This window comes from Salvelinus alpinus, chromosome 17 (assembly GCF_045679555.1).
Source record: "Salvelinus alpinus chromosome 17, SLU_Salpinus.1, whole genome shotgun sequence".
Classification (NCBI taxonomy): domain Eukaryota; kingdom Metazoa; phylum Chordata; class Actinopteri; order Salmoniformes; family Salmonidae; genus Salvelinus; species Salvelinus alpinus.
Window position 1 is genome coordinate 17,183,516 of NC_092102.1, and position 27,392 is coordinate 17,210,907.

Genomic DNA, 27,392 nt, shown 5'->3' on the forward strand with positions numbered 1-27,392 from the left:
AACTGTCTCATAAGTTTAATTTAATTAATTATTTCAATCGATTTCAGACAATTTGTCACAATGAATCCCAACTAACAGTTAGTCTACGGTCTCCAACCACATAGCTGTTATACACTGAGTGTACAAAACACCCCCTTTTGCCCTAAGAACAGCCTCAATTTGTCTGGGAATGGACTCTACAAGGTATCGAAAGCGTTCCATAGGGATGCTGACACATGTTGACTCCAATGCTTCCCACAGTTGTGTCAAGTTGGCTGGATGTGCTTTGGGTGATGGATCATTCTTGATACACATGGGAAACTGTTGAGCATGAAAAACCCAGCAGCGTTGCAGTTCTTGACAAAAACTGGTGGGCCTGGCACCCACTACCATACCCCGTTCAAAAGGCGCTTAAATCTTTTGTCTTGCCCATTCACCCTCTTAATGGCACACATACACAATCCATGTCTCAAGGTTGAAAAATCCTTCTTTAACCTGTCTCCTCCCTTTCATCTACACTGATTGAAGTGGATTTAACAAGTGACATCAATAAGGGATCAGAGCTTTCCCCTGGGATTCACCTGGTAAGTCTATGTCATAGTAAGAGCATGTTTTGTACACTCAGTGTAGACTTGTTCTAATTTCAGCAGTACTATACACTAAAATGTTTTCCTTCTGAAATTGCAATACTCAAGTCTAGCCGCCTGATCACAATATTAGTCACAGCTGTGAGTTATGTTTCTCAGTAGAATGCCAGGGTTTTGTTACTACTGAAATAGCACAGCTTGTGTGGTACACAAATTATAACTCAATTCTATTCAGACTGGCTGAATTTACATAGATAGTATCTCAAGGACAGCAAATATTGTTATCTGATTTCAGCATGTGTCCTCTTGAAGTCGTTGACAAACTGGCACACCAATCCAAACAGCTCCTGAGAATCTTGATCCATTGGCTCTCCGAATTTAACCTTTGAGAAGAAAAGAAAACATTTGCCATTATTTTTGACATTGCAAGGCACAAGCACTTAATTTGCTATCATTCTTTCAGAGATTATAATCTGCAATACATGGCAACCCACAGGTATTAATATATATTTTTTCTAATTAATGGGGTTAACTGATGTCTCTGGTTTGACTGGGATGCATAATGTAACTGCAGTTCATTACAACTCCTTTTTTAATAATGAGCTGATAAACTGCGTGAGCATGGAAGCAATTACTAGACCTAAATATCTTAAGTGAGACAGACGGGTGGCCATGGCATGAATCCATGCCTACACTTAACTCACTAAAGGGTCACCAACTAATACAGTGCAGTGTAAAACAAGTATATAGTATTCCCATACTATGAGGTTGGAATAATACTGTCAATTGTGAAAATGGTGATAATGCCTGTCATGACGTGCCCTGGGGGGAGGATCAATGCCCCCCCTCTCCGCAGTTTTATGACTTTACGACAGGTCGTAAATACCTGGTAGAAACTGACACACAGTATTGAGGGAGAGTCTACCAGAACAAAGAGCTTCTCTTAGGTCAAAACTTCTAATCCACAAAATGGGAGAACTAAACAACATTTCTACTTTTGAGAATGTGGAAATCGTTGAACACTTAAGCGACAGTCATGACGAGTGTGTTTCATTTGGTGATCTCATGAATGACAGGAAACACACATAACTGTATCTCTTAAAGTGTACATTTCCCGGCTGTCAGGTTTACATCTAAATATTGTGAAACGTATGTGATTAAACATGAAACTATTTGTGAAAAGGTGTATTGTGATGTTAACCTTCTAAATGAGAAAATATGGGTTTTCATATAAAGTTAACCAAGTCAGTAGCCACGCACACTTGAGCATAGACATTACGTCGGCCTCATGGACCGCCCTTTTCTCTGAAGTGTATAAAACCCACTCCTGACGAAATTCACATTAGACTAGAAAACATGCAGCTGACGCTTCATGTGAAATGGTTTAAATTACAACTCTACCAAAGGACAAGTCATAGAATGCCGGGACAGAGTCCCCACGTTGGAATAGTTACAATTATATAGACCATTAGACCATACAGCTGTAGTTTTGGCTATACGGCTGGAAATGGTTAAACTCTGAGACTATCGCTCAAATTCTAGATGACACAAATTACTAGTCTGCAGCTAGAAATCACGTAAACCTAGTACGAGAATACCGACAACTGCCGAAGCACCTATTCTATGAGAACATTTCCGAATGGTACTCTGAAGTATCCATTCTAACCATCTTCTGGGAATGTTAACCAGAGACTCTGATGAACTCTACAGGACGATCGAGTGTTTTCAACAGAGAGACAACAACGGCATACGGGCGTAAATATATACATTGCAATTATTCTCGAATGAGCGGCCGTTCATGTGCAAAGGATTAGCATTTCAATGAATATAATTATAGACTGTGTGTAGTGAATCCATTTAGTCTTTCCCGCTCTCAGTCCCCACCCCTTTCCTTTGTCTACCAAGCCGTCATATCGGCTTAGCCCACTAGGGACATTTCCATCATTGTTAGTAACCAATATCTACTGTTTGTTATATAATTCTGTGTGATTATTTAGTTAGTTAGTAAATAAATAATTTTGCCAATTTGTATATCGCTGATTCAAGATTTTAACTAGGGTTCGTGCAGATATCCAAGGGTTTGCGACGTTCAGTAATGAGAACTGATGAGGCAATTGATAATCATCAATGGAAGACTAATTGATAAGATATAAAAAATATCTGAAGAGTTATAGTCGGGAAATTATAACAGAGAAACTACTTTTGAGAAACTAGATGATTACTTCTAAGATTACTTTAAACTCTGAAAGGAGGTTTGCGCAAATTTTTTTTTAACACCTTTGTTTTCTCAATGAAATTCAAATCCGCATTGAAAAAAGGAGTTTGATGGATGGCGGGAAAAGAGTAAGAATAGGCTTTTGTAGACTACAGTCTAAGCTAAATTATGTCTTCCAATGGTGTGACTACTGTCGACATCCAAAGATTATCTAACTTGAATAAACCCCTGGAAGAAAGGACGACAGCAGTGGTGTAGCCTACGGATAAGGATATCACTTCCCAGTGGGCATACAACATGATAAAGACGTACTTTACTGGTTGAAATCTGGTCGGAATGTCTTATAACCAGATCACAATCCGATTAAGATGAAAAATAAGTCTTATTTTGGTTGATATTCGTTTTTTGGTTGAAATCTGATTAGTGCTGAGTGATTAACCAACATTATTGGGGGGTTTCGGTTATTATCCAACTAATTGACCGGCGTCAGTTCAATTACTTGAATTCCAAAGAGTTTTTTAAATCTAAATGCTACCAATTAATAGGCACCAATCTATAAAAACATGAGCATAGTGTTTGTGGGCCATGCACCCATTGCATATAAGACATTAGAACCTTTACAATTATTAAACATGGAGCAATGTTCTTTTTCAGCAGGGTTTGCATGATTCATCTTAGCACACTTGGCCAACAACAGCTGGCAGAGTGCACCAAACTGGGTTAGGGTCTCCTGGCATACTGTACCCAGTCAACACGCTTGAATGCGGGCATGTTCCATTTGAGATTAGGGGGACTCGGCGTGGACTCAGTCTCGGGGGGGCTTCATGTGGGCCAAGTTCTTCCCGAATCCTGCAGAATCATATTACGCTAGGCTCTGGCTAATGGTACACGGCCTGAGTCACTTCAGCTTGTCCGGCCCGATACATTTTTCAGGAGTAGGGCCACTTGAGGTTTTTATTCAGCAGGTGATTAAATATATATTTTCAAACAAATATATATTTCACCTCCAAGTCATCAAATTTGCTAGGTCATTGAAAGCAAAAATGTGTGACAGTCTCCGCGGTCCTATAGCTATCAGAGATGGTCCCTAATTTAGAGAACCTATGTGTGCAGTGTTTTTCATAGTTGCAATCCACCCATTCACTTCCATAAAAAAATATATAGGCTACCAGTATATAAAGATAAACATGCACAATAAAACAGGATACCCTTACAAAAATTCACTGCTGTTAAAATGTAGTAAAACTGAAGTGCAATGAAATAATGGTTGTTTAATTAATGATATCTGGTAGCTTGCTGTGTGTGTTGGCTTCTATTTGGTAATATTTTGTCTGTGTTAGCTAATTGCACTGTTTATTGTGCTGCACATTTTGTTCTGTTCCACTGAATGCTGTTCAATGTTATATTATGACTAACTAAATATGTTTCAGAATTTAAGAAAACACATAAGCATATGCATTTTATTTCAATAACCTACTACAATCCACCAGGATTTACAAAGCCCTGTTTTCAATCACATTTAGTTCCATCAATATCAAATTAGTCCAAAACTATTGCACTTGAACTTGACCCTGAAAATATGACTATTATATTGTCCCTTAAAGCTTTTAATCAATTAACATAATGTGTGCAGTTATTTAAAAATAAAATATTAGCTAAAAAGGAGGTAGGCACGTCCGTTCCAGCTAAAACTTGGATTGGAATCTGTGCTTCACACGCAGCAATAGATCTTTGTGCTTGCTCGAGCGCATCGGTCAACATTCCATATGGCAATTGAGACAGAGTGCCCGGGAGGTTACACAACAACACAGCTGGAAAACAACGACAGTTTCTCTAAATTTACACAAAAACATTTGAAAAGATTTGACTGCTAAGTGGTAGTCTCTGTTCTCCTGCATTCTTGTTTTATTTTCTTAAGTAAATTGGCAGTTTGTTGGGGAGAACATCAAGGAAAATATTAGCTGGCTAATTTTAGCTAGCTAACATTAGCTCTCTGGTTTATCCTCATGGACATGGTAAGTTTTCATTTTTACCTATTGTAGCTGTTGGTTGTTGCTAGCTAGCTAACGTTATGCCATTTTGATATGTTTAGTTAATGACAGTAAATGTGTGTTCTCTCTCTCTCGTGTGTGTGCGCTTGTAAGAGAGAGAGAGGGAGACAGCGAGAGATGATGATCACAATAACTTTAGAAAAGATTCATCATGTCAAGGTTAGGATTATGTATTAGAGTTAGCAGTGTGGTTAGGGTTAGGTTTCAAATCTGATTCAATGACTTGGTGGCTGTGCCAGCTTGTTACCTCTGCAGAGCTGCCTCCAGAACAAGATTCAGGTCAAAAAACGCTAACCTGCACCTCTTAAAGGGAAAGTAATATGAAAGTAATCAGATTATGTTACTGAATTTGGGTAATCAGAAAATTACATTACGATTTTGGACAGGTTACTAGTAAATGTAACGGATTACATTTAGAAAGTAAGGTACCCAACCTGGTCAAGAGTAATATCTAATATCAAGCAAACACAGCTCAATTCTGCTATACAACCACATCACTCTGAGAAGATAAATATCACTGCAGCAGATATTGAACTCTGAACTTAAACTATTACAGTTCAAAGTCCAAGCTATTACAGTTCTTTTCTATCGCTATAATTACAGTATACGTATGGCGAATTTTCACAACTCTTCGTACAAATCTCCAATCGGCTAACACTTGTAACGCAGCCAATTCTTACATTCAAAACCTTTCATTGTGCATTCATTTTGTTTGTAGACATCTTTCGCCATACAACCATTGATCCAAAATGTAAGTCCACTGTGAAATATAATGAGTATATCGGTTTAATCACCAAAACACATCAGAATAATATCTTCTCAATTTAGTTACTTTAACAGCTAGTTAATCCAATAGAAAAAAAAATGAGGATACATGTTTCAAAACTGCCCTTTGAATGTAGTATTCCATAGTGCTGTATATTACAGTACATTGCACTGTTTGCACATTAGGCAATACACTTGCAGTACCCATTCAAATTGACTGAATATCACATTTCCATAATTTCTAGCCCATGTTTTATGAAAAGTGTTGAAGACATTGAAAACATTGAAGACATGTTTCACAATGTAAATCAAATGAAAGAAACATGTTTAGCAGGCATTAGTTTGCACCAGTCCTGTCTTGAGCACGCATCAGTCCTGTCTTGAGCATTTGACCATAGGGTCTTATCGGAATCCCAGTAAATATCCTCATTGTTCATGCACCTGGGAAAAAACCTTTTGGTATGGTGAATCCAAGCCTGACATACTGTAGGTCTGGATTGAAATCATTGCATGCCTCATCCATAGCCTGAAAGAGGGTGGTATGCTCATGGGGATGACAATCATACATCTTCCACCTGTATTCTAATTGTGTATGTATCGTATTGCACTTGTGTATTATAGTGGTCCTGTATGTGGCTCAGTTCATAAGAGCATGCCACTAGCAACACCAGTGCTGTGGGATCGATTTCCACTCAGGTCACACACCAAAATGTGTAGTCTGTTTTCACTGGATGTAAGTGTCTGCTAAGTAAATGGCATATATTAAGGTATTACTGTATTTGCCAATGCAATTTTAGTAAAGCAGTGTGAACCCCCACCCCCTTCCCATGTACTGTATAGGGGATGCATATCCTTCTTGTTTTGGACTTTTTACGTATTGGTATTGTATTACTGCACTTTAGTAGCTAGAAAAAGAAGCATTTCGCTGCACCTGCTGTAACATCTGCTAATCTGTGCACGTGACCAATAAACTTTGATTTGGTTGGATTTGTCACTGTACCTTTCTGATCTTGTCAATATCAGATATTTTTTTACTTACTGTAAGTCAAAATTGAAAAGGCACTCGCACATCTGAGCTATCTGTTTTGCAGGTGCCTGGTAACAGTTGAATAAAATAAGAAACCAGCACACTGCTCTTGCTAGTATCACTGCTCTTTAATAATCTTTACGTATCGGCCTCAAGGCCTTGAATCGAAACCACAACACCTTGAGGCCGATACGCAAAGCTCATTAAAGAGCAATGGTACGATCAAGAGCAGTGTGCAGGATTCTTCTATTTTCTCTAACTTACTGTTAGTAAAATCATAATAGTTGTCGTCATAGTAGTACATTCAAGTAAATATTGTACTTTGTGTTTCTACTTTCAAAGACAAACATGTCCATTATGTGGTTCTCAGAATCTGCACTAGACAAACCGGTGTACATGTCAAATCTATTGGTTTACCAAACGTTTAAGTGATCATCAATTAAGAACAGTCAGATTAAGTAATAATAAAATGTATTTTAACACAACAGAAGAGAATTATATCAAAAAAAATGTGAGCATTTCATTGTGAATGGCAATTACTTTATGTGAACATCTATTGTAATGTGAAACATGTATTTCTAGATGAAACACTGATTAAGTTGGGTGAAAAAGTGACTATGATTTTGTGTGTTGTATTTAGTCAATTGAAAATGTGCTTTGAGTTTTGAAACAACTGCCTTTTTTATTATCCGTTTTGAGCTTTGTACTAACAGTTATGAAAATGTACCACATACATGTAATAATGTTATGTCTACTCCCGCTCCCCCTCTCTGGCGCTCGACTTTCGCCAGTATACTTATCATTACGCACACCTGCCACCATCGTTACGCACACCTGCCACCATCGTTACGTGCACCTGCGCCAAAGACACCTGGACTCCATTGCTTCTATGATTACCTCCCCTATATCTGTCACTCCCTTTGGTTCTTTCCCCAGGCAGTGATAGTTATGTTTTTCATGTCCAGACGCTACTCTTGTTATAGATTGTTCCATGTTTATTGTATTATTAAATTCACCCCCTGCACTTGCTTCTCGACTCCCAGCGTCCGCGTTACAGAATACTGCCTCGACAAACGGAAGCAATAGAGATTTTCTGGTGACTTCGGGTCCAAATGCCACAGCCGAAACCGCCAATCATGCCTCAGCTGGCACGACAGGTTACCGTGCCTCAGCAGGAACCTGAGGCACATCAAAGCGATTAAAAAAAGTAACTTTAAAGTATGTTTATGCATTTCCGCCTATATAAACATGCCCAAAGTTACAGTAACAGAGGGAGAGCAACATTTGCTAAATACTTTCACCTCTGAGACTCCTGCAGTATAGGCTACTACCATTGCTTCTGCATCTGACTGCAAAACCTTCCCCTGGAGAGCAGAGGGAAGGTTTTGATAATGTCACAGATATAAGCTGTGTGAGAGGGTGTCTGTGTGTCTGTGTGTGTGCGTCTCTGTGTGTGTGTGTGTGTGTCTCTGTGTGTGTGTGTGTCTCTGTGTGTGTGTGTGTGTGTCTCTGTGTGTGTGTGTGTGTGTGTCTCTGTGTGTGTGTGTGTGTGTGTGTGTGTGTGTGTGTGTGTGTGTCTCTGTGTGTCTCGGTGTGTGCGTGCGCCTCTGTGTGTGTGTGCGCGCGCCTCTCTGTGTGTGTGTGTGTGTGCGCGCTCGTGTGTGTGTGTGTGTGCGCACGCCTCAGTGTGTGTGTGTGTGTGTGTGTGTGCGCCTCTGTGTGTGTGTGTGTGTGTGCGCGTACCTCGACGTGTGTGCGCCTGTGTGTGTGTGCATGCGCCTGTGTGTGTGTGTGCGCGTGTCCAGTGTGTGTTGAATCAAGTTTGGAGTCCGCAGGAATGTAATAGGTGGAATCTAATATTACACAATTCCCTGGCAAGCCCTAGGCAAGCCCCTCACCCTGTCAAGGCTCACAACTCAAACACAGAGCAAAGTCAGGTGGATTCTTTGTGATGATGGATCATCCTTCTGGAAATAGGGGAGGTTGGAAAATGGGATTTACTTTCTTTGAAAATATATTGTTGTGGAAAGGTTTCTCTTTATGCAATCAGCAACTAGGCTGATGCCAAACTAGACACAGAACAAAGAGTGGGAACTAAGTTTCCAAAAGTTGGTAAATATCCTGAGGCATATCTTCCTGTTCAATATTATTTTATCTATTTATCAACAAGTGTGATGCTGTGATGCTGTATTTCTTTCCTTACAAACCACTGAGTACTTCCTTAGATATATACAGTGCCTTCAGAAAGTATTCATACCCCTTGACTTATTCCACATTCTGTTGTGTTACAGCCTGAATTCAAAATTGATTATACTGATTTTTCTGACCAATCTACACACAATACCCCATAATAACAATGTGAAAACATGTTTTTAGAAATGTTTGCAATATCTCATTTACATAAGTATTCATACCCCTGAGTCAAAACATGTTAGAATCACCTTTGGAGTCGTTCTGGGTAAGTTTCTAAAAGAGCTTTGCAGAACAGGATTGTAAAATATTTGCACACTATTCATTTTAAAATTCTTCAAGCTCTGTCAAGTTGGTTGTTGATCATTACGCGACAGTTCAATTCTTGCCGTAGAGTTTCAAGTGCATTTAAGTCCAAATTGTAAGAGGCCACCAGGAACATCCAATGTCATCTTGGAAAGCAACGTAAGAGTAGATTTGGCCTTGTGTTTTAGGTTATCGTCCTGCTGAAAGGTGAATTTGTCTCCCAGTGTCAGTGTCTGTGCTTAGCTTTATTCCTTTCATTTTTATCCACAAAAAAAACACTAGTCCTTGCCGATGACAAACATACCCATAATATGATGCAGCCCCCATCATGCTTGAAAATATGAAGAGTGGTTCTCAGTGATGTATTGTGTTTGCCCCCAACATAACGAGTTGTTAGCAGTTTTACTTTAGTGCCTTATTGCAAACAGGATGCATGTTTTGGAATATTTTTATTCTGTACAGGCTTCCTTCTTTTTACTCTGTCATTTAGGTTATTATTGTGGAGTAACTACAATGTTGTTAATCCATCCTCAGTTTTGTCCAATCATAGCCATTACACTCGGTAACTGTTTTAAAGTCACCATTGGCCTCATGGTGAAATCCCTGAGCGGTTTACTTCCTCTCCGGCAACTGAGTTTGGAAGGATGCCTGCATCTTTGTAGTGACTGGGTGTATTGATACACCATCCACAGTGCAATTAATATCTTCACCATGCTCACAGGGGTATTCATTATCTATATATTTTTTACCCATCTGCCAATAGGTGCCCTTCTTTGTGAGGCATTGGAAAACCACCTTACAGATGATTGCATGTGTGTGGTACAGAGATGAAGTAGTCATTCAAAAATCATGTTAAACACTAGTATTAAACATAGAGTGAGTCCATGCAAATTATGTGAGTTGTTAAGCATATTTTTACTCCTGAACTTTTTTAGGCTTGACATAACAAAGTGGTTGAATACTTATTGACTCAAGACATTTCAGCTTTTCATTTTTTATTCATTTGGAAACATTTCTAAAAACATAATTCCACTTTAACATTATAGGGTATTACGTGTAGGTCAGTGACACACAATCACAAGTTAATACATTTAAAATTCAGGCTGTAACACAACAAAATGTGGAACAAGTCAAGGGGTGTGAATACTTTCTGAAGGCACTGTACATAAACTAATCAAAAAAAGAAACATCCCTTTTTCAGGACCCTGTCTTTCAAAGATAATTAGCAAAAATCCAAATAACTTCAAAGATCTTCATTGTAAAGGGTTTAAACACTGTTTCCCATGCTTGTTCAACGAACCATAAACAATTAATAAACATGCACCTGTGGAACGGTCGTTAAAACACTAACAGCTTACAGACGGTAGGCAATTAAGGTCACAGTTATGAAAACTTAGGATACTAAAGAGGCCTTTCTACTGACTCTGAAAAACACCAAAAGAAAGATGCCCAGGGTCCCTACTTATGTGCGTGAACGTGCCTTAGGCATGCTGCAAGGAAGCATGAGGAATGCAGATGTGGCCAGGGCAATAAATTGCAATGTCCGTACTGTTAGACGCCTAAGACAGAGCTACAGGGAGACAGGACGGACAGCTGATCGTCCTCGCAGTGGCAGACCACGTAACAACACCTGCACAGGATCGGTACATCCAAACATCACACCTGCGGGACAGGTACAGGAAGGCAACAACAACTGCCCAAGTTAAACCAGGAACGCACAATCCCTCCATCAGTGCTCAGACTGTCTGCAATAGGTTGAGAGAGGCTGGACTGAGGGCTTGTAGGCCTGTTGTAAGGCAGGTGCTAACCAGACATCAGCGGCAACAACGTCGCCTATAGTCACAAACCCACTGTCGCTGGACCAGACAGGACTGGCAAAAAGTGCTCTTCACTGACGAGTCGCGTTTTTTTCTCACCAGGGGTGATGGTCGGATTTGCGTTTATCGTCAAAGGAATGAGCGTTACACCGAGGCCTGTACTCTGGAGCGGGATCGATTTGGAGGTGGAGAGTCCGTCATGGTCTGGGGCAGTGTGACACAGCATCATCGGACTGAGCTTGTTGTCATTGCAGGCAATCTCAACGCTGTGTGTTACAGGGAAGACATCCTCCTCCCTCATGTGGTACCCTTCCTGCAGGCTCATCCTGACATGACCCTCCAGCATGACAATTCTACCAGCCATACTGCTCGTTCTCTGCATGATTTCCTGCAAGAAAGGAATGTCAGTGTTCTGCCATGGCCAGCGTAGAGCCCGGATCTCAATCCCATTGAGCACGTCTGGGACCTGTTGGATCGGAGGGTGAGGGCTAGGGCCATTCCCCAAAAAATATCCAGGAACTTGCAGGTGTCTCGGTGGAAGAGTGGGGTAACATCGTACAGTCAGAACTGGCAAATCTGGTGCAGTCCATGAGGAGGAGATGCACTGCAGTACTTAATGCAGCTGGTGGCCACACAAGATACTGACTGTTACTTTTGATTTTGACACCCCCTTTGTTCAGGGACACATTATTCAATTTCTGTTCGTCACATGTCTGTGGAACTTGTTCAGTTTATGTCTCAGTTGTTGAATCTTGTTATGTTCATACAAATATTTACACGTTAAGTTTTCTGAAAATAAACTCAGTTGACAGTGAGAGGACATTTCTTTTTTTTGCTGAGTTTATATTGACTATGGCCTACGGTACATATTTGAAGTTTGCCCACCCCTCAAAATATGAAGGGCACAAGCATCTGCTGCAGAAGTTAGTAACGTTGAAGAAGAATTTTCGCTGAAATGTATGTCTGGATAATATCTCCACTACTCCCCCCTCCCACAGTGCAGAGGGATAGATAACATGAAAAAGAGTGGAAAGGGTCATCTCGACATTTCAGGACCAGAGGAACCATCTATCTCTGGAGGGGCTGCACAACAGACATATAGAAAAAAATAACTCAGGCATTACCAATATGTCAGTGTAGAGTTTCTTCATTTCCTCACACCTCTTTGTCAGCAGGGAGAGATCTGTGTTGTACTTCTCAATTGTCATCTGGGGGGGGGGGGGGGGGTGAAGAGTGAAGAGGGGTTACTGCTAAACTTATTCGTTATTTGATATATCTAATATCAGAACACCTGTGGTTGGTTGCGTCACAAAACGATCACTGCTAACTGACAGCAGACACCATCAGAGGAACATTATGCAATATGAAGCAACACTTACAGTATGCCTGACAAATAGAAATTCCCTTCCCCGCCACACTATGATGCGCTCATCTAGGGACAAGCACTGTATAAGATAAGTGTAAAGGTTCAATGCACCTGCCGGTCGTTTATTCAATGTGTCAAGGTTTTACTTGTATAGTGTCTGAATTTTGTATCTTTCTGTCTGAATAATAACTGAAGAGAGAAAATAGGCTTATCAGAATAATGAAAAGTTATGAAAAGAAAAACAAAAGTTGTTACCTTCAGGTCTTTGGAAAACTTTGGGTATTGCTCGCCTTGGTTTCTTCTCTTGTAGGTTTTCCTGTACTGAATGACCTTTTGTAACTCATTCTTGAGGACTGGAGGGAAGGACACATTGTGGTCATCATTCATCATATATGATCACTGAAGTAAATTTCTACTTTAAAATCACAATTTTCTCCTTTCTGCTGCCTGGTTCCAGCCAAGTAGCTGATCTGCACTTATGCCAACTTTTCATCACAATTCAACAGCCAAAAGTCATCATAAATGACCATACATGAAGTTGATATTAGACCTACACGTCTTTCCTCTTTACGTTTAACTACGCCATAAAGCCAGTCATCTCTTTGAACTCTGAACAGCAGGAAATGCAAACTTGTAGTGTATTTCATGTTTTAAATAAAAAGGCATCTAAAGATTGTAATTTACACTTTAAAATGTCAGACCTGATTAGCCCTAACAAGAAATGTATCAACCCAAAAAATGTCCATTAATTTTAATCCACACAATAAATCACATTTCCTATTGCTGCAGGATTATCTTCCTGCTGTGAGAAACTGGTTAAATTAAGACCCTACATCTGTAGCTACAGTAGATCATACTATCTTAGACAAGACCATTCATAGGTGTGTATAAACTACAGTCTTTGTTGCACATTGTATCATTAGATCTCCGCACTGTAAAGAGCAACACTTGTTTTTTATCTATACATAATTGAACAGGATAAGAAATGTGATAGACTCACCATCCACTTCAGCAGTGAGACCTTTAATGGAAGCTGACCAGAAACACACACAAGAACACCAAAAAGGTTTTAACTAAACTGATCCAATTGAAATCTACTGTACAGATTTTCAGGGCATTGACCAAAATCTTGATGACTTACCTCCAGGGACAGTTTCGAATTCCGCCAACTCTTGGGGAAAAGTGGCCAAGCCGGCTTCGTGCAACATGATCTGCTCCACAAGGGCATGCAGCAAGGTGAACTTCCTGTCTGTCCCATGGAGCTGGGAGAGCTGTGGGGTTGAAGAGGAACATTGAAAGGTGAGGTGACACTCTCTCCATTATAAAAAAAAAAAAGTTGGATGAATCAAATATTAAAAAACATACTGTGTCAGTCTACACAGAGACCTTCAGAGAATGTGAGAGAAGGGCATGCAGGTACAACTGCAGCAGTCCTGCCTGAGCCACACAACTACTGTTCCTATAAGGCCTTGAGATGCACAGCAGAAGAATTTACAAATTCATGTATGCTGCATTCACGAAAGAAAGTGCCTTTCCCCAAGGCCAACCAAACAATAGTTGGTCAAGGTGCAGCTTCTGTTAACCTTACCAGACAAAAATGAATTTCTCTCTACACTTATATTGAGGCACTGTGTTACTGGAGCCATGTATCAACAATCCAACAATCCAGCGTTAACCCTTACAATTCTGTGTGTTTCTGTTGGGGAAGAATGTGGGTACTATGCTCACAAGGTCAACCAATTGTTGTGGTATTGGCAATACATTTGTTACTCATATATTGTCTGTGTTTCTTATCAATCTGAGTTCAAAACAAATTGAAACAAAACACTGTTTCATAACAAAAACATCACGTCATAAAAGCTTCCATGTTACATGCAGAGTCCTTATCACCTTCAGTAGAGCCGTAATACGTTGTTTCCTTACTTAGACCGTGGTGAGCTTTTTCTGTGAATGAAATACTTGGAGTGTTAAGTTTCCTGAAAATGAATGGAACAAAACCTATAAAACGCATCCATTTTAAACCTGTTTATTTAAAATGTTAATGATCTTTTTACAAATGCAAGCCTTGCTGCACAACAGTGGCTTGTGCCTTCTGTCTTAATTGAAATGGAAGGGGGACCCCTCTCTCAAATCATGTGATGGGATTTATTCCAAAGTCTTTTCTAGGTTGCGTTGTTTTACCAATTTCAGGTCCAGGGCATTCCCCTGAGGGCCAGGCTAGAAGAGATGCATGGAGCAGTAAATGAAGATAGAAACAACAACCACTAATCCAACACAACCTCTATGGCCTTTTCTTATCTTACAATTACTATATCAACATTCCTATCCAGCCATTGATTTCACAGAGAACCCTAAGAATGTGTTTGTGTGAATTTAGCCCGCTCTGTTTCACATTCAAACCTTCTGTGGGAGTATGGGTGTAAGAGACTGCAGTCTCGTTAGAAGGAGAGGAAGCATTTTACATCTGTGGCAAAGTGCCCTTATATCATCCCATCAAGAGACCAGTGCAGCACAGAAGCAGTTCCGGAGGAAATCTATAGAAACTGCCGATATCCTCTAAGACCAGATGCTAATAGCTCAGGGAGATCTTAAATCATCCTATACAAATTGACAAAACTTGGAAATCCACATGTCTAATAAACAATGAGTCTAATCCCAAAACAAAGACTTTCAAAATTGAGAGTTGACGAAAAGGTCCAGCAAGATTAAAGTTGCTGTTGTGACTGCCACTGTGGGGCACCTAGCGGTCGACTTGTCCAATGTCTACGGGTCCAGTGTCTGAGCCATGGTGAGATGTTCCAATTGATTTGTGAAGCCAGGCGGTGATACAATCACCTTCGTATCAGACACACTAGGAGGAATGACCCTAGCTGAGTTGGACTCAGATGACCAGGCAGAGGATGGACGGAAGAAATTTGAATAAAATTGTATTCGTCACATGCTTCGTAAACAGGTGTGGAATAACAGTGAAATGCTTACTTTTCTATTATTACTGAAATAATAGAAAAGTAAAACACATAATAACAAAAGTGATATTAGATACACAATGAGTATTGACAACTTGGCTATATACACGGGGTACCAGTACTGAGTCGATATGCAGGGGTACAAGGTAATTGAGGTAGAAATATTTACATATAACTAGGAATAAATTGAAAGAGAGTAAACAGGTGAAATTGAAGGGAGATGGAGGAGGTAGATCCCACTGTGTATATCAACGAGAAGTCTTATTAGCCTAGTGCTAGACACTCCACCACAGGTCAGACGACAACGGAGAAGAGGAGAACCTACTTTAGTTAAAGAGGAGAGGCGGAATCCCTTGGCCTTTCCCTTCCCTGCGTTCTCGTTGAGGTAATTGCCGATGGACAGCAGGTACTCCAGCACGGAGACGAACGACCTGGAGCCGTATAACTGCGTGCACATCCTGATCTTCTGGTTAATCAGCTGAAAGACAAACAACGGTTCAGGACAGGTCATTTCACTCTAATCTAACTGCATAGTCAGTCTCTTGTTTTGTGCTGAATCAGGGGCTTATGAGAATTGAGTAACCCCAGGTGAAATCCTTTTGATTTTCAAGTCCATTTGCAGTCAGAGTAGTAGCACACATTTCTTTTGGGTTATATAGGCTTGTATGTTCAAATCAAGTAACATTTTATTGGTCTCATACACATATTTAGCAGATGTTATTGCGGGTGTAGTGTTCCTAGCGCCAACAGTGCAGTAATATCTAACAATACAAACTAATCTAAAAGTGAAAGAATGGAATTAAGGAATCCCTTGAATGAGTAGGTGTGTCCAAACTTTTGACTGGTACTGTGCTGGCACACACACACACACTTTTGGTCGTGTAGTGTATTTGATGGGATGTATAGACATTATGGACAGTATATGGATGGAATATGTAGAATAGTACACAGTATGTACAGCAATAGGTGAATAGGATGGCCTTGACTACAGTATATACTATACATATGAAACGGGTAAAATAGAATGTAAACATTATTAGAGTGACTAGTGTTCCATGTCTATGTACACAGGGCAGCAGCCTCTAAGGTGCAGGGTTGAGTAACTGGGTGGTAACCGGCTAGTGACAGTGACTAAGTTCAGGGCAGGGTACTGAGTAGAGGCTGTTTTTCAGTCTCTCGGTCCCAGCTTTAATTCACCTGTACTGACCTCACATTCTGGATGATAGCGGGGTGAACAGGCCTTGGCTCGGGTGGCTGAGGTTCTTGATTATCTTCTTGGCCTTCCTGTAACACTGTGTGCTGTAGATCTCATGGAGGGCAGGTAGTGTGCCCCCGGTGATGCGTTGGGCAGACACCACCCTCTAGAGAGCCCTGCGGTAGCGGACAGTGCAGTTGCTGTTCCAGGTGGTGATACAGCCCGACAGGATGCTCTCAATGGTGCATCTGTAAAAGTTTGTGAGGGTCTTAGTGGCCCCAGCCAAATTTCTTCAGCCTCCTGTGGTTGAAGAGGTCTTGCGCCTTCTTCACCACACTGTCTGTGTGGTGGACAATTTCAGATTGTCAGTGATGTGTACACAGAGGAACTTGAAGCTTTTCAACTTCTCCACTGTGGCCCGTCGATATGGATGGGGGCGTGCTCCGTCCGCTGTCTCCTGAAATCCAAAAAATCAGCTCCTTAGTTCTGTTGACGTTGAAAGAGAAGTTATTTTCCTGGCATCACTCTGCCAGGGCCCTCATCTACTCCCTGTAGGCTGTCTTGTCATTGTTGGTAATCAGGACTACCACTCGTGTTGTCTGTAAACTTGATGATTGAGTTGGAGGCCTGCGTGTCCACGTAGTCATGGGTTAACAAGGAGTACAGGAAGGGGCTTAACACGCACCCTTGTGGGGCCCCTGTGTTGAGGATCAGCATAGTGGGGGTGTTGTTGCTTACCTTCACCACCTGGGGGAGGCCCGTCAGGAAGTACAGGACCCAGTTGCACAGGTCGGGGTTCAGACCCAGGCTTAATGATGGTGTTGAAGGCTGCGCTGTTGTCAATGATCAGCATTCTTACATAGGCATTCCTCTTATCCAGATGGGATAGGGCAGTGTGCAGTGCGATGGCGAATGCATCATCCGTGGATCTATTGGGGCGGTATGCAAATTGCAGTGGGTCTAGGGTGTCGGGTGAGGTAAGATGATCCTTAACTAGCCTCTCAAAGCACTTCATGGTGACAGAAGTGAGTGCTACGGGGTGATAGTCATTTAGTTCAGTTACCTTCGCTTTCTTGGGTACATTGCAAAAGTAATTATATTTTCATCATATTATGTTTTTCAGATTACATTATTTGTTATCATTCATACTACATAGGTTTTGACCATCCTGTAAGCGATTGTATCTTATATCCACAATCATTCTAAGAAACAGGGTGCACACTGCACAATATCCATAGAACGGCAGCTATATAGAAAAATAGGATAAATATTACATTATGTTTGCAATCTCTCTCAACAAGATAGAATTTCCATGTCTGCTAGTGAGTTAAGGACGGACGTGAGGTGGGGAGGTTGTGTGGAAACAGAGAAGCCCTCTGGAAAAACTACCCCACTTAGCAAAGGTGGGTGTCTGATACAACACCCAACCATATGCTCAAGTTTACAGAGTAACTTCCCATAGCACACCAGTGGGACCTCCTCAAGCCTTCTCAGAGCAGCAAACACATATCGGAGTATGCAAATCAGGTCTTCAAGGGGGCAACCTTGTACTGCACTCCTAGCAACATGATTTGCAAGGATCACAAGTAATTCAAGGCTTCCTTAGCACAAGGTCCCTGTTGCCTTAGGCGTTTGTTGTTATATCCACATTTTATTTCCTCCTCTATCAATCTTAATCCACAAATAACAGCTGCTTAGGCATTAACAATTTATACGTATAAGGAAGCGCCTACAATGCCGGATGAAATTCATAATTCGGTGTTGAGCAGACACAAAGCGCACCTTGAGTGTAAAAGCGTTCCCCTTCCCTCCCTGGGCGGTGAGTTCTCTATTTTCCATCCAAGTGCCCTGCCAGTCAGATGGCAGCCAAATCCTCAATGTTATAGGCTTAAAAAGTCTGTCATGTCACAGAATCCCAACGACTTAAACTGTTCAGAGAAGAACCCAGACTTCTCCTTGTTTATGGACACATTGTGTTCAGCTCCGAGATGCTTCATCTGAGGGATTACCTGCCTCCCACCTTTCAAGACACGAACACCTGGGCACCAAACTCATATGCATCCTACAACAATAAGCCCAATTCCCTCCAATAGTTTTCAACTATAATATGAGTAAGAGAAAGCGTGAAGGGGAAGAGAAGAGGAGAGAGACAAATCCAATAATACATTGGTGATCCTGATGAAATTTAAGTTGAACTGTGTAAAGAGTAGTCTGACAGACAATGACAAAACTGCTGGGCTCATAAGAGCCTATACATTGTCCTATTTGTTCAGAGGTACAGAACAGACCTACAGTAGAGGTCAAGCGTACAATGTGACAACTAACCAAGATTCCAGCAACAAACAAAACAGGGCACAAGCAGGTGTTGGTGTCTCACAGTATTATATGGAACCTTGATGCAGTAAACACAGTATGCCGTACAGACACCATTTTATAAGTGTTAACCATGTGCAACTACCACTGTGCTACGGTCCATGAATTTTAACTTCAGAAACAGAATTTCTTTCAGTATTTTTGAATGGTAGAGGGGTGAAACAAGTTTTCAAACACTATTTGGAGACGTCATTCGTTTTTCAAATGTCTTGAGATATTTAATTTATTAGGGTGTGAGGTGAGGCATTTATTTGTTGAATTAAGCCAATAGAAAATGCTTTGCTTTTCACAAATATAAAGAGGCATGTAAAAGTGTCTCTCAGGACATTCTTTCAGTGGAATTTAACCATCCAGCAACAAATTAATGGAACAAAAAAATACTTTGAAATGGGGTAAAGCCTTTGTGTATGTCTTACATCTTTTTCATTAAAAAAACATGTATTAAGATGACATTTTGCATAGAGAATTGATTTATATTCTTATTTTATAAACTTTTTTAGTATATATACAGTGGGGCAAAAAAGTATTTAGTCAGCCACCAATTGTGCAAGTTCTCCCACTTAAAAAGATGAGAGAGGCCTGTGGAAAATAAGTATTTGGTCACCTACAAACAAGCAAGGTTTCTGGCTCTCACAGACCTGTAACTTCTTCTTTAAGAGGCTCCTCTGTCCTCCACTCGTTACCTGTATTAATGGCACCTGTTTGAACTTGTTATCAGTATAAAAGACACCTGTCCACAACCTCAAACAGTCACACTCCAAACTCCACTATGGCCAAGACCAAAGAGCTGTCAAAGGACACCAGAAACAAAATTGTAGACCTGTCCCAGGCTGGGAAGACTGAATCTGCAATAGGTAAGCAGCTTGGTTTGAAGAAATCAACTGGCAGCAATTATTAGGAAATGGAAGACATACAAGACCACTGATAATCTCCCTCGATCTGGGGCTCCACGCAAGATCTCACCCCGTGGGGTCAAAATGATCACAAGAACGGTGAGCAAAAATCCCAGAACCACACGGGGGGACCTAGTGAATGACTTGCAGAGAGCTGGGACCAAAGTAACAAAGCCTACCATCAGTAACACACTACGCCGCCAGGGACTCAAATCCTGCAGTGCCAGACATGTTCCCCTGTTTAAAACTTCTTGTCAATAGGGGGGGCGCTATTTTCACTTTGGAAAAAATCGTGCCCAATTTAAACGGCCTCGTACTCTATTCTAGATCATACAATATGCATATTATTAGTACTATTGGATAGAAAACACTCAAGTTTCTAAAACTGTTTGAATTATATCTGTGAGTAAAACAGAACTCAGTTGGCAGCAAACTTCCAGACAGGAAGTGAAAATTCTGAAAATGTAGCTCTGTTTCTCAACAGAGCCCCATTTTGCCTATTCAACTGGCTTATATTTATCGATATACATGCACTTCATACGCCTTCCACTAGATGTCAACAGGCAGTGGAAGGTGGAATGGGGTGTCTAGCTTGATCTGAGGTCGAACAAGAGCTTTTGGAGTGGCAGGTCAGGAATTTCCTTTCTCTACCAAGGCACGCGTAGCACCTCGATATTGTCTTCTGATAAGCGTTCGGTTTACACGGCGAATATCTCCGGCTCTGATTTTATTTGATACATGTGATAATAACATCGTAAAGTATGTTTTTTCAACCAAGTTTTATCAGATTATTCAACGTTTATTGGGACTTTTCCGTTCTTTGCATAGAGAGAAGATGGGAACGTTATCAAGCTTGGCTAGCATTGTGGCGCGAATTCGACAGAAGAAAAGGACATTCTAAAACCAAACAACGATTTATTCTGGACCAAGGACTCCTTGTACAAGATTCTGATGGAAGCTCAGCAAAAGTAAGAACAATTTATGATGTTATTTCGTATTTCTGTGGAAAATGTTGATTCCTATTCTCTGCCGTTTTGGCGAGCGCTGTCTCGCAATAACGCAAGCTGTTTGTTATGGTAAAGTTATTTTTTTAAATCTAACACGGCGGTTGCATTAAGAACCAGTGTATCTTTCATTTGCCATACAACCGGTATTTTTATGTAAAGTTTATGATGAGTTCTTTGGTCAGATTAGGTGAGTGTCCAAAATATCTCTGGAGATTCTGGTGAATCGATGCTACGTATTCACAATGTATAATCAGGATTTGTAGCTCTAAATATGCACATTTTCGAACAAAACATAAGTGTATTGTATAACCTGATGTTATAAGACTGTCATCTGATGAATTTGTTCAAGGTTAGTGATTAATTTTATCTCTATTTTGTCAGTTTTGCGATAGCTACCTTTTGCGGTGAATAAATGCGTTGTGTGTTTGGCTATTGTGGTAAGCTAATATAATTCTATATTATGTTTTTGCTGTAAAACACTTAAAAAATCGGAAATATTGGCTGGATTCACAAGATGTTTATCTTTCATTTGCTGTACACCATGTAATTTTCATAAATGTTTTATGATGAGTATTTAGGTATTTCACGTTGCTCTCTGTAATTATTCTGGCTGCTTCGGTGCTATTTGTGATGGTAGCTGCAATGTAAAACTATGATTTATACCTCAAATATGCACATTTTTCGAACAAAACATAAATGTATTGTATAACATGTTATAAGACTGTCATCTGATGAAGTTGTTTCTTGGTTAGTGACTAACTGTTTCTTGGTTTGTGATAGCTACCTATGCGGTAGAAACATGGTGAAAATATGCGGTTGAGTCTTTGGCTATTGTGGTTAGCTAATAGAAATACATAGTGTTTTCGCTGTAAAACATTTTAAAAATCGGAAATGATAGCTGGATTCACAAGATGTTTATCTTTCATTTGCTGTATTGGACTTGTGATTTCATGAAAATTGTATTATATGATATCCCTGTCCCGTTAGGCTAGGCTATGCTAGTCAGCTTTTTTGATGAGGATGCTCCCGGATCCGGGATGGGTATCACTGAAGCCAGTACATGTCCAGGCCTGTCTGAAGTTTGCTAGAGAGCATTTGGATGATCCAGAAGAAGATTGGGAGAATGTCATATGGTCAGATGAAACCAAAATATAACTTTTTGGTAAAAACTCAACTCGTCGTGTTTGGAGGACAAAGAATGCTGAGTTGCATCCAAAGAACACCATACCTACTGTGAAGCATGGGGGTGGAAACATCATGCTTTGGGGCTGTTTTTCTGCAAAGGGACCAGGACGACTGATCCGTGTAAAGGACAGAATGAATGGGGCCATGTATCGTGAGATTTTGAGTGAAAACCTCCTTCCATCAGCAAGGGCATTGAAGATGAAACGTGGCTGGGTCTTTCAGTATGACAATGATCCCAAACACACCGCCCGGGCAACAAAGGAGTGGCTTCATAAGAAACATTTCAAGGTCCTGGAGTGGCCTAGCCAGTCTCCAGATCTCAACCCCATAAATCTTTGGAGGGAGTTGAAAGTCTGTGTTGCCCAGCAACAGCCCCAAAACATCACTGCTCTAGAGGAGATCTGCATGGAGGAATGGACCAAAATACCAGCAACAGTGTGTGAAAACCTTGTGAAGATTTACAGAAAACGTTTGACCTCTGTCATTGCTAACAAAGAGTATTGAGATAAACTTTTGTTATTTACCAAATACTTATTTTCCACCATAATTTGCAAATCAATTCATAAAAAATCCTACAATGTGATTTTCTGGATTCTTTTTTCTCATTTTGTCTGTCATAGTTGAAGTGTACCTATGATGAAAATTACAGGCCTCTCTCATCTTTTTAAGTGGGAGAACTTGCACAATTGGTGGCTGACTAAATACTTTTTTGCCCCACTGTATATATTTTGTATATATTGCGCTGTTAACCTATTCCAGCTGCATTGCTGAAATAAATTGTCATACAATGCAACTTCTTGATGAAACACAATTCTGTTAAGTTAAGGCATGATCATTTCAGAGGAAACGATCAACAAAGAAAATAATTGCAGTTGAAAGTTGTGCCAGTGATGGGAGAGTGATGATGTGTGGGGGAAAGGTCAACTTTCAGGGGATCTTTGAAAGGCCAACATGATATATACCATGTAATACATTGTACTGATAATATCTTATACACCCATCCAATCATTTTTACAGTGGCTTCAAAAAGTATTCACACCCCTTGACTTTTTACAAATGTTGTCATGTTACAAAGTGGAACTAAATTTGATTTAATAGTACTTTCTGTGAACGATCCACACACAATACCTTGTAATGTCAAAGTGGAAGAAAAATTATATTTTTTTTATTAAAATAAAACACGAATATATCTTGATTAGATACTGTAACTACTCATGAAAATGAAATATGGAAATATTTAATTTACATAAGTATTAATATCTCTGAATCACTCAGGAACATTCAATACCATCTTGGTAAGCAACTCCAGTGTATATTTGGCCTTGTTTTTTTTTTTATTATTGTCCTGCTGAAAGGTGAATTTGTCTCCCAGTGTCATTGGAAAGCAGACTGAACCAGGATTTATTTTAGGACTTTGCCTGTGCTTAGCTCTATTCCATTTCTTTATTCCCAAATAACTCCCTACTTCTTGCCAATGACAAGCATACCCATAACATAATGCAGACACCACCATGCTTGAAAATATGAAGAGTAGTACTCAGTGATGTGTTGTGTTGGATTTGCCTGGTCTTTGTGGTTGAATCTGTGTTTGAAATTCACTTATCAACTGAAGGACCTTACAGATCATTTTATGTGTGGTAAAGAGATAGGGGAGTCATAAAAAAAATCATGGTAAACACGAGTATTGCACACAGAGTGAGTTCATACAATTATTATGTGACTGACATTTTTATTCCTGTACTTATTTAGGCTTTCCTTAACAAAGGGGGTGAATACTTATTGACTAAAGACATTTCAGCTTTTCATTTGTAATCAATTTGTCAAAAAATTTAAAAACAAAATTCCACTTTGTCATTATGGGGTATCAGTGAAACTAAATCTAAATGTAATACATTTTATATTCAGGCTGAACACAACAAAATGTGGAAAAAATCAAGGGGTGTGAATACTTTCTGAAAGCACTGCAGGTATTTTGCTTCTACTCAAGTCTAGTCTACCTCTATTCACTAATGAATGCACTACCTATCTATCTGCATCTACAGCAAACGGTCACAGTGAGTTATTAATCCCAGGGTTCTCCTCAAAGAATGTAAGAGAGGCGCTGTGCCACTATTTGTTATCCAATACAGCCATGTTTTGCTCTAGATTGCAGGAAATGGCAGTTACAAGTGTTCAAAAACACAACGTTCAAAGGGCCTCCCCCCAGGCCGTACATGGCAGCATCACCTTGTTAAAAAATCCTGGGCAGAACCTTGTGTCCTATACATTGCTTTAGTAGCATGCTAGTTTTGATATGCTAATGTTGATACTGGGACAGAGCCAAAGTGAACTCACTGGCTGCAGATCCTCCATGCTTATGGGAAGCTCTCTGAGTCATCAGCAGATCCAGTCTGGTGCTCAGGTAAGGAATGTTACACATCTGTAATGGGTTGAAGCAGTTATACAGTATGAGTAAATTACAGTCACATAATGTACACACACACACGCATGCATGCGCGCACACAACACAAAAATACACACGAACAAGCGCGCACACACACACACTAACACAATATCCCACATCCTATTTACATACTCTCCTCAAGTCTTCTTTTACATGGAGAGCAGCTATATCTAAGATCCCCTGGGCTGCTAGTGGGAATGCTGTGGGACGTCTCGTCTTCAGTCTGATTCAGCATAGAGGCTGAATGCTTGACACTTTGAAATGATTGGCTGATCTGCCTCGTCGACCTTTGGTTTAGTTGCTAACCTCTAATAAATCATCTGGGTTGTCACGCCGACCGTCTAGCTCATGCTCAAGTGCATAAGGCTTCAGAAGCCAAAGGGCCTTGGTCTGATGGGGGATGTGTGAAATATGCTAGGGTTGGGGTTACTTCTTTATGTCTGTGATTGTTCATCTACTGTTTTAGGGCAGACTAAATGTAGCTATATATCAGGAATTATATTTTTCAAGGCTCGATGTCTAAAAGGCTGGCTGTCTAAAATCTGATCTATACTTCCAAAATGTTTACAAGAGTTTAAATGTGTGTTTTGAAAGATCACCTTTTAGCATTTCTGTTATCCTAAGGATGGCAATGGGACTCACTACTACCCATCATTCCCATAGAGCCTAGGGTATCCACATACTGTAATGCTAAGCTGTTTCACCATGGGAGGTGTTACTGTCACAATGCCTCCTAACATATCCCTTTGCATGTTGTCAGACCTCCAGAAGGACATGGCTGGCTGATCCTGCTCCCTGGAGCACCTGTCATCTCTTCTGCCCATCATCAACCACATGGGATACTTTTACAGTGTATCTAGAGGTGAGAACCCTCATCATATAGTATGTGTGAGAGGAGGATAAAGGTTACTGAGGACACAGCAGCAATCCAGCAGGACAAGGAGAGTCAGAGGAAAGTGCAAATTATTACCATGCAAATTGTAGATGCCGAAATGACATAACATCAACGTCCTGGAAAAACTTAAACTTTCCCGGAAATGTTAAATATGGTTAATTTTGTAGATCCATCATATCCCCTCAAACATTCACAGGGTATTGTGAATCATTAAATTGGTCCTCGACTCATGAAGCATGCACAGCACATGAACAGTAAGAGCTTCTTTCAATTTATGTCAACAAAATCAAAATTAGCCAACATTAAGGTTTTTCCAGGATGCAGGTGATAAGTAGGTATATTAAAGCATGAGTCATGGAAAGCATGGCTTGCGAAGGCACTTACCTCCATCATGTACTGGTCAACAACATGCAGATCTGACACAGACCCCTTAGGATTTATACATTTCCACATCGTCTGACGTAGGTAGATATCTATAAATGGAACATTTCACTGTGGGAGTTCTTTGTTAACACATAAATCACTAGAAAAATCCCTTTCATGTCATAAGAGAGGTCCCACTTGATTGTGTCATAAGTCAATAAGCAATGTCAGGGTTGAGTAGGTCTGCTTTTCTTCAGACCGAAAAAGTGGCTGATATCTATAGTGTGGCATTTCATTCCTCTTCAACATCAAATAATAATTTATGCAAAATATAATTCCTCAGTCAGTCAGTATAGTGGTGATACATAGTCAGAATGGCAGTGAGGCTTTGGCAATTGAATACTTATAATGCATAAATTAAGTGAAATACAACAAACACTTTTTCACAAGACACACTGCTTCATACAAAATAAGCCAGGGTGTCATTTAAGATCATGCTATGTGATGCCCCCTCTCTCTGGCTTTGTCTGAGAGCCATATGCTAAGCTGATTTCCAGTGGCCTGGAGAAAGGGGAGTGATTAAAAGCCAAGTAGCTCAGATGGCCTCTGTCAGCTCCTATAAAGCAGCATGACCGTTGATGCTGGCCACAGCCATCCATTCATTCACTTGCACCGAGTTTGAACCCAGATCCAGGCCTGGGAATCTTCCAAAATGGACTCTCTTCTCCTCGCTTCCTCTGTCATTTGAGTGTGTTTCAACTCCAAACCAAAGATGTACTTTTTCATGAGCCTAGGGTTGTGTCGTTGAAGTAGATCTATAGAGCTATAGCCACAGATCATTAATACTGCAGGCCCAGTGGGGAGTGGTTTCTGTCAGAGATTGTATTCCTGAGGCCATGCCATGCCACATTAAAATTGATATTACGTTTTCATAGAATAAATATAATCCTCTATGCAGTACATTAGATCAGCGTTCCTTGAGCAGATCAGCAGCTCACAAAATAAAGCACTGAGTGAGTAAACTGGTAGGACGTAAGACCCACGACAAGCATTTTACCCAGCGGTATAACAGCTGAGAGAAACTCAATAGTGCCCATCTCCTCAAAAACCTCGCTAATGAAAATTTCATTAGTAGTCTGCTCTGGTAAAAGGTTCTGGCACTAACTTAACTTGCCATGTCTCAATAGGGTCCATTGCTGTATGTACATGTATGTTCCCTTTATGTACCCTGCATTTATAACACTTGATGTTACACAACCTAATGTTTTACCAACTACACCCCTTACTGGGCTTGTGCATGTAGGCTACCATGCAAAATGTTTTACTAGTGCCCTGCATTGGACTTGATAAATCCCTGCATCAAGTCTGAATATTTTGTTTTCCTCAGTGCAGACAACTGCGGTTGTATCCAAATTTGAGATGAATCTGCAACATGGATGTGTTTTTCTGACATAATCCCTTCTTACCTCCTAAGGGAAGTGATCTGTTCATCAGAGAAGCCTCCCTCAACCTCATTAACCAAGAACAGTTTGTCTTTCAGTTCTCCTGGCTCCACAGGGAAACTTGAGGAAGATATCTGGGGGAGCAATAAAAATAAACAAAATCAACAATGACAAATTAAAGCTTTTCTCTTGACAGTCAGAAATGTATGGATTTTCTGACTTTACCTGAAACTTGGAATTAAATAACTACAGAAAAGCATTTTGAAGACAAAAGGTGCTTGAATTAATTCTCAAGTGCCTTTGGGTTGTGCACTCATTTGCATTCTA

The 27,392-nt window shown here is 40.3% G+C and overlaps 1 protein-coding gene across 3 annotated transcripts; it reads right to left on the bottom strand.

Moving 5' to 3' along the window:
• Window positions 1–27,225, bottom strand: LOC139542333 (formin-A-like). 3 transcript variants are annotated; one of them, XM_071347621.1, is made up of 8 exons: window positions 27,090–27,225; window positions 24,257–24,341; window positions 15,595–15,747; window positions 13,445–13,574; window positions 13,304–13,336; window positions 12,559–12,656; window positions 12,062–12,145; window positions 1–949 (listed from the first exon to the last, which is right to left on the bottom strand). In XM_071347621.1, the coding sequence occupies exons 2-8, from the start codon at window positions 24,272–24,274 to the stop codon at window positions 848–850; spliced, it is 618 nt and encodes a 205-aa protein (XP_071203722.1). In that variant the 5' UTR covers window positions 24,275–24,341; window positions 27,090–27,225; the 3' UTR covers window positions 1–847. The 3 variants fall into 3 exon arrangements, with proteins under 3 accessions (XP_071203722.1, XP_071203721.1, XP_071203720.1); XM_071347620.1 differs by lacking the exon at window positions 27,090–27,225 and adding an exon at window positions 25,645–25,728; XM_071347619.1 differs by lacking the exons at window positions 24,257–24,341; window positions 27,090–27,225 and having other exon boundaries at window positions 15,595–17,580.
• Between the last annotated feature and the right edge of the window lie 167 nt (window positions 27,226–27,392).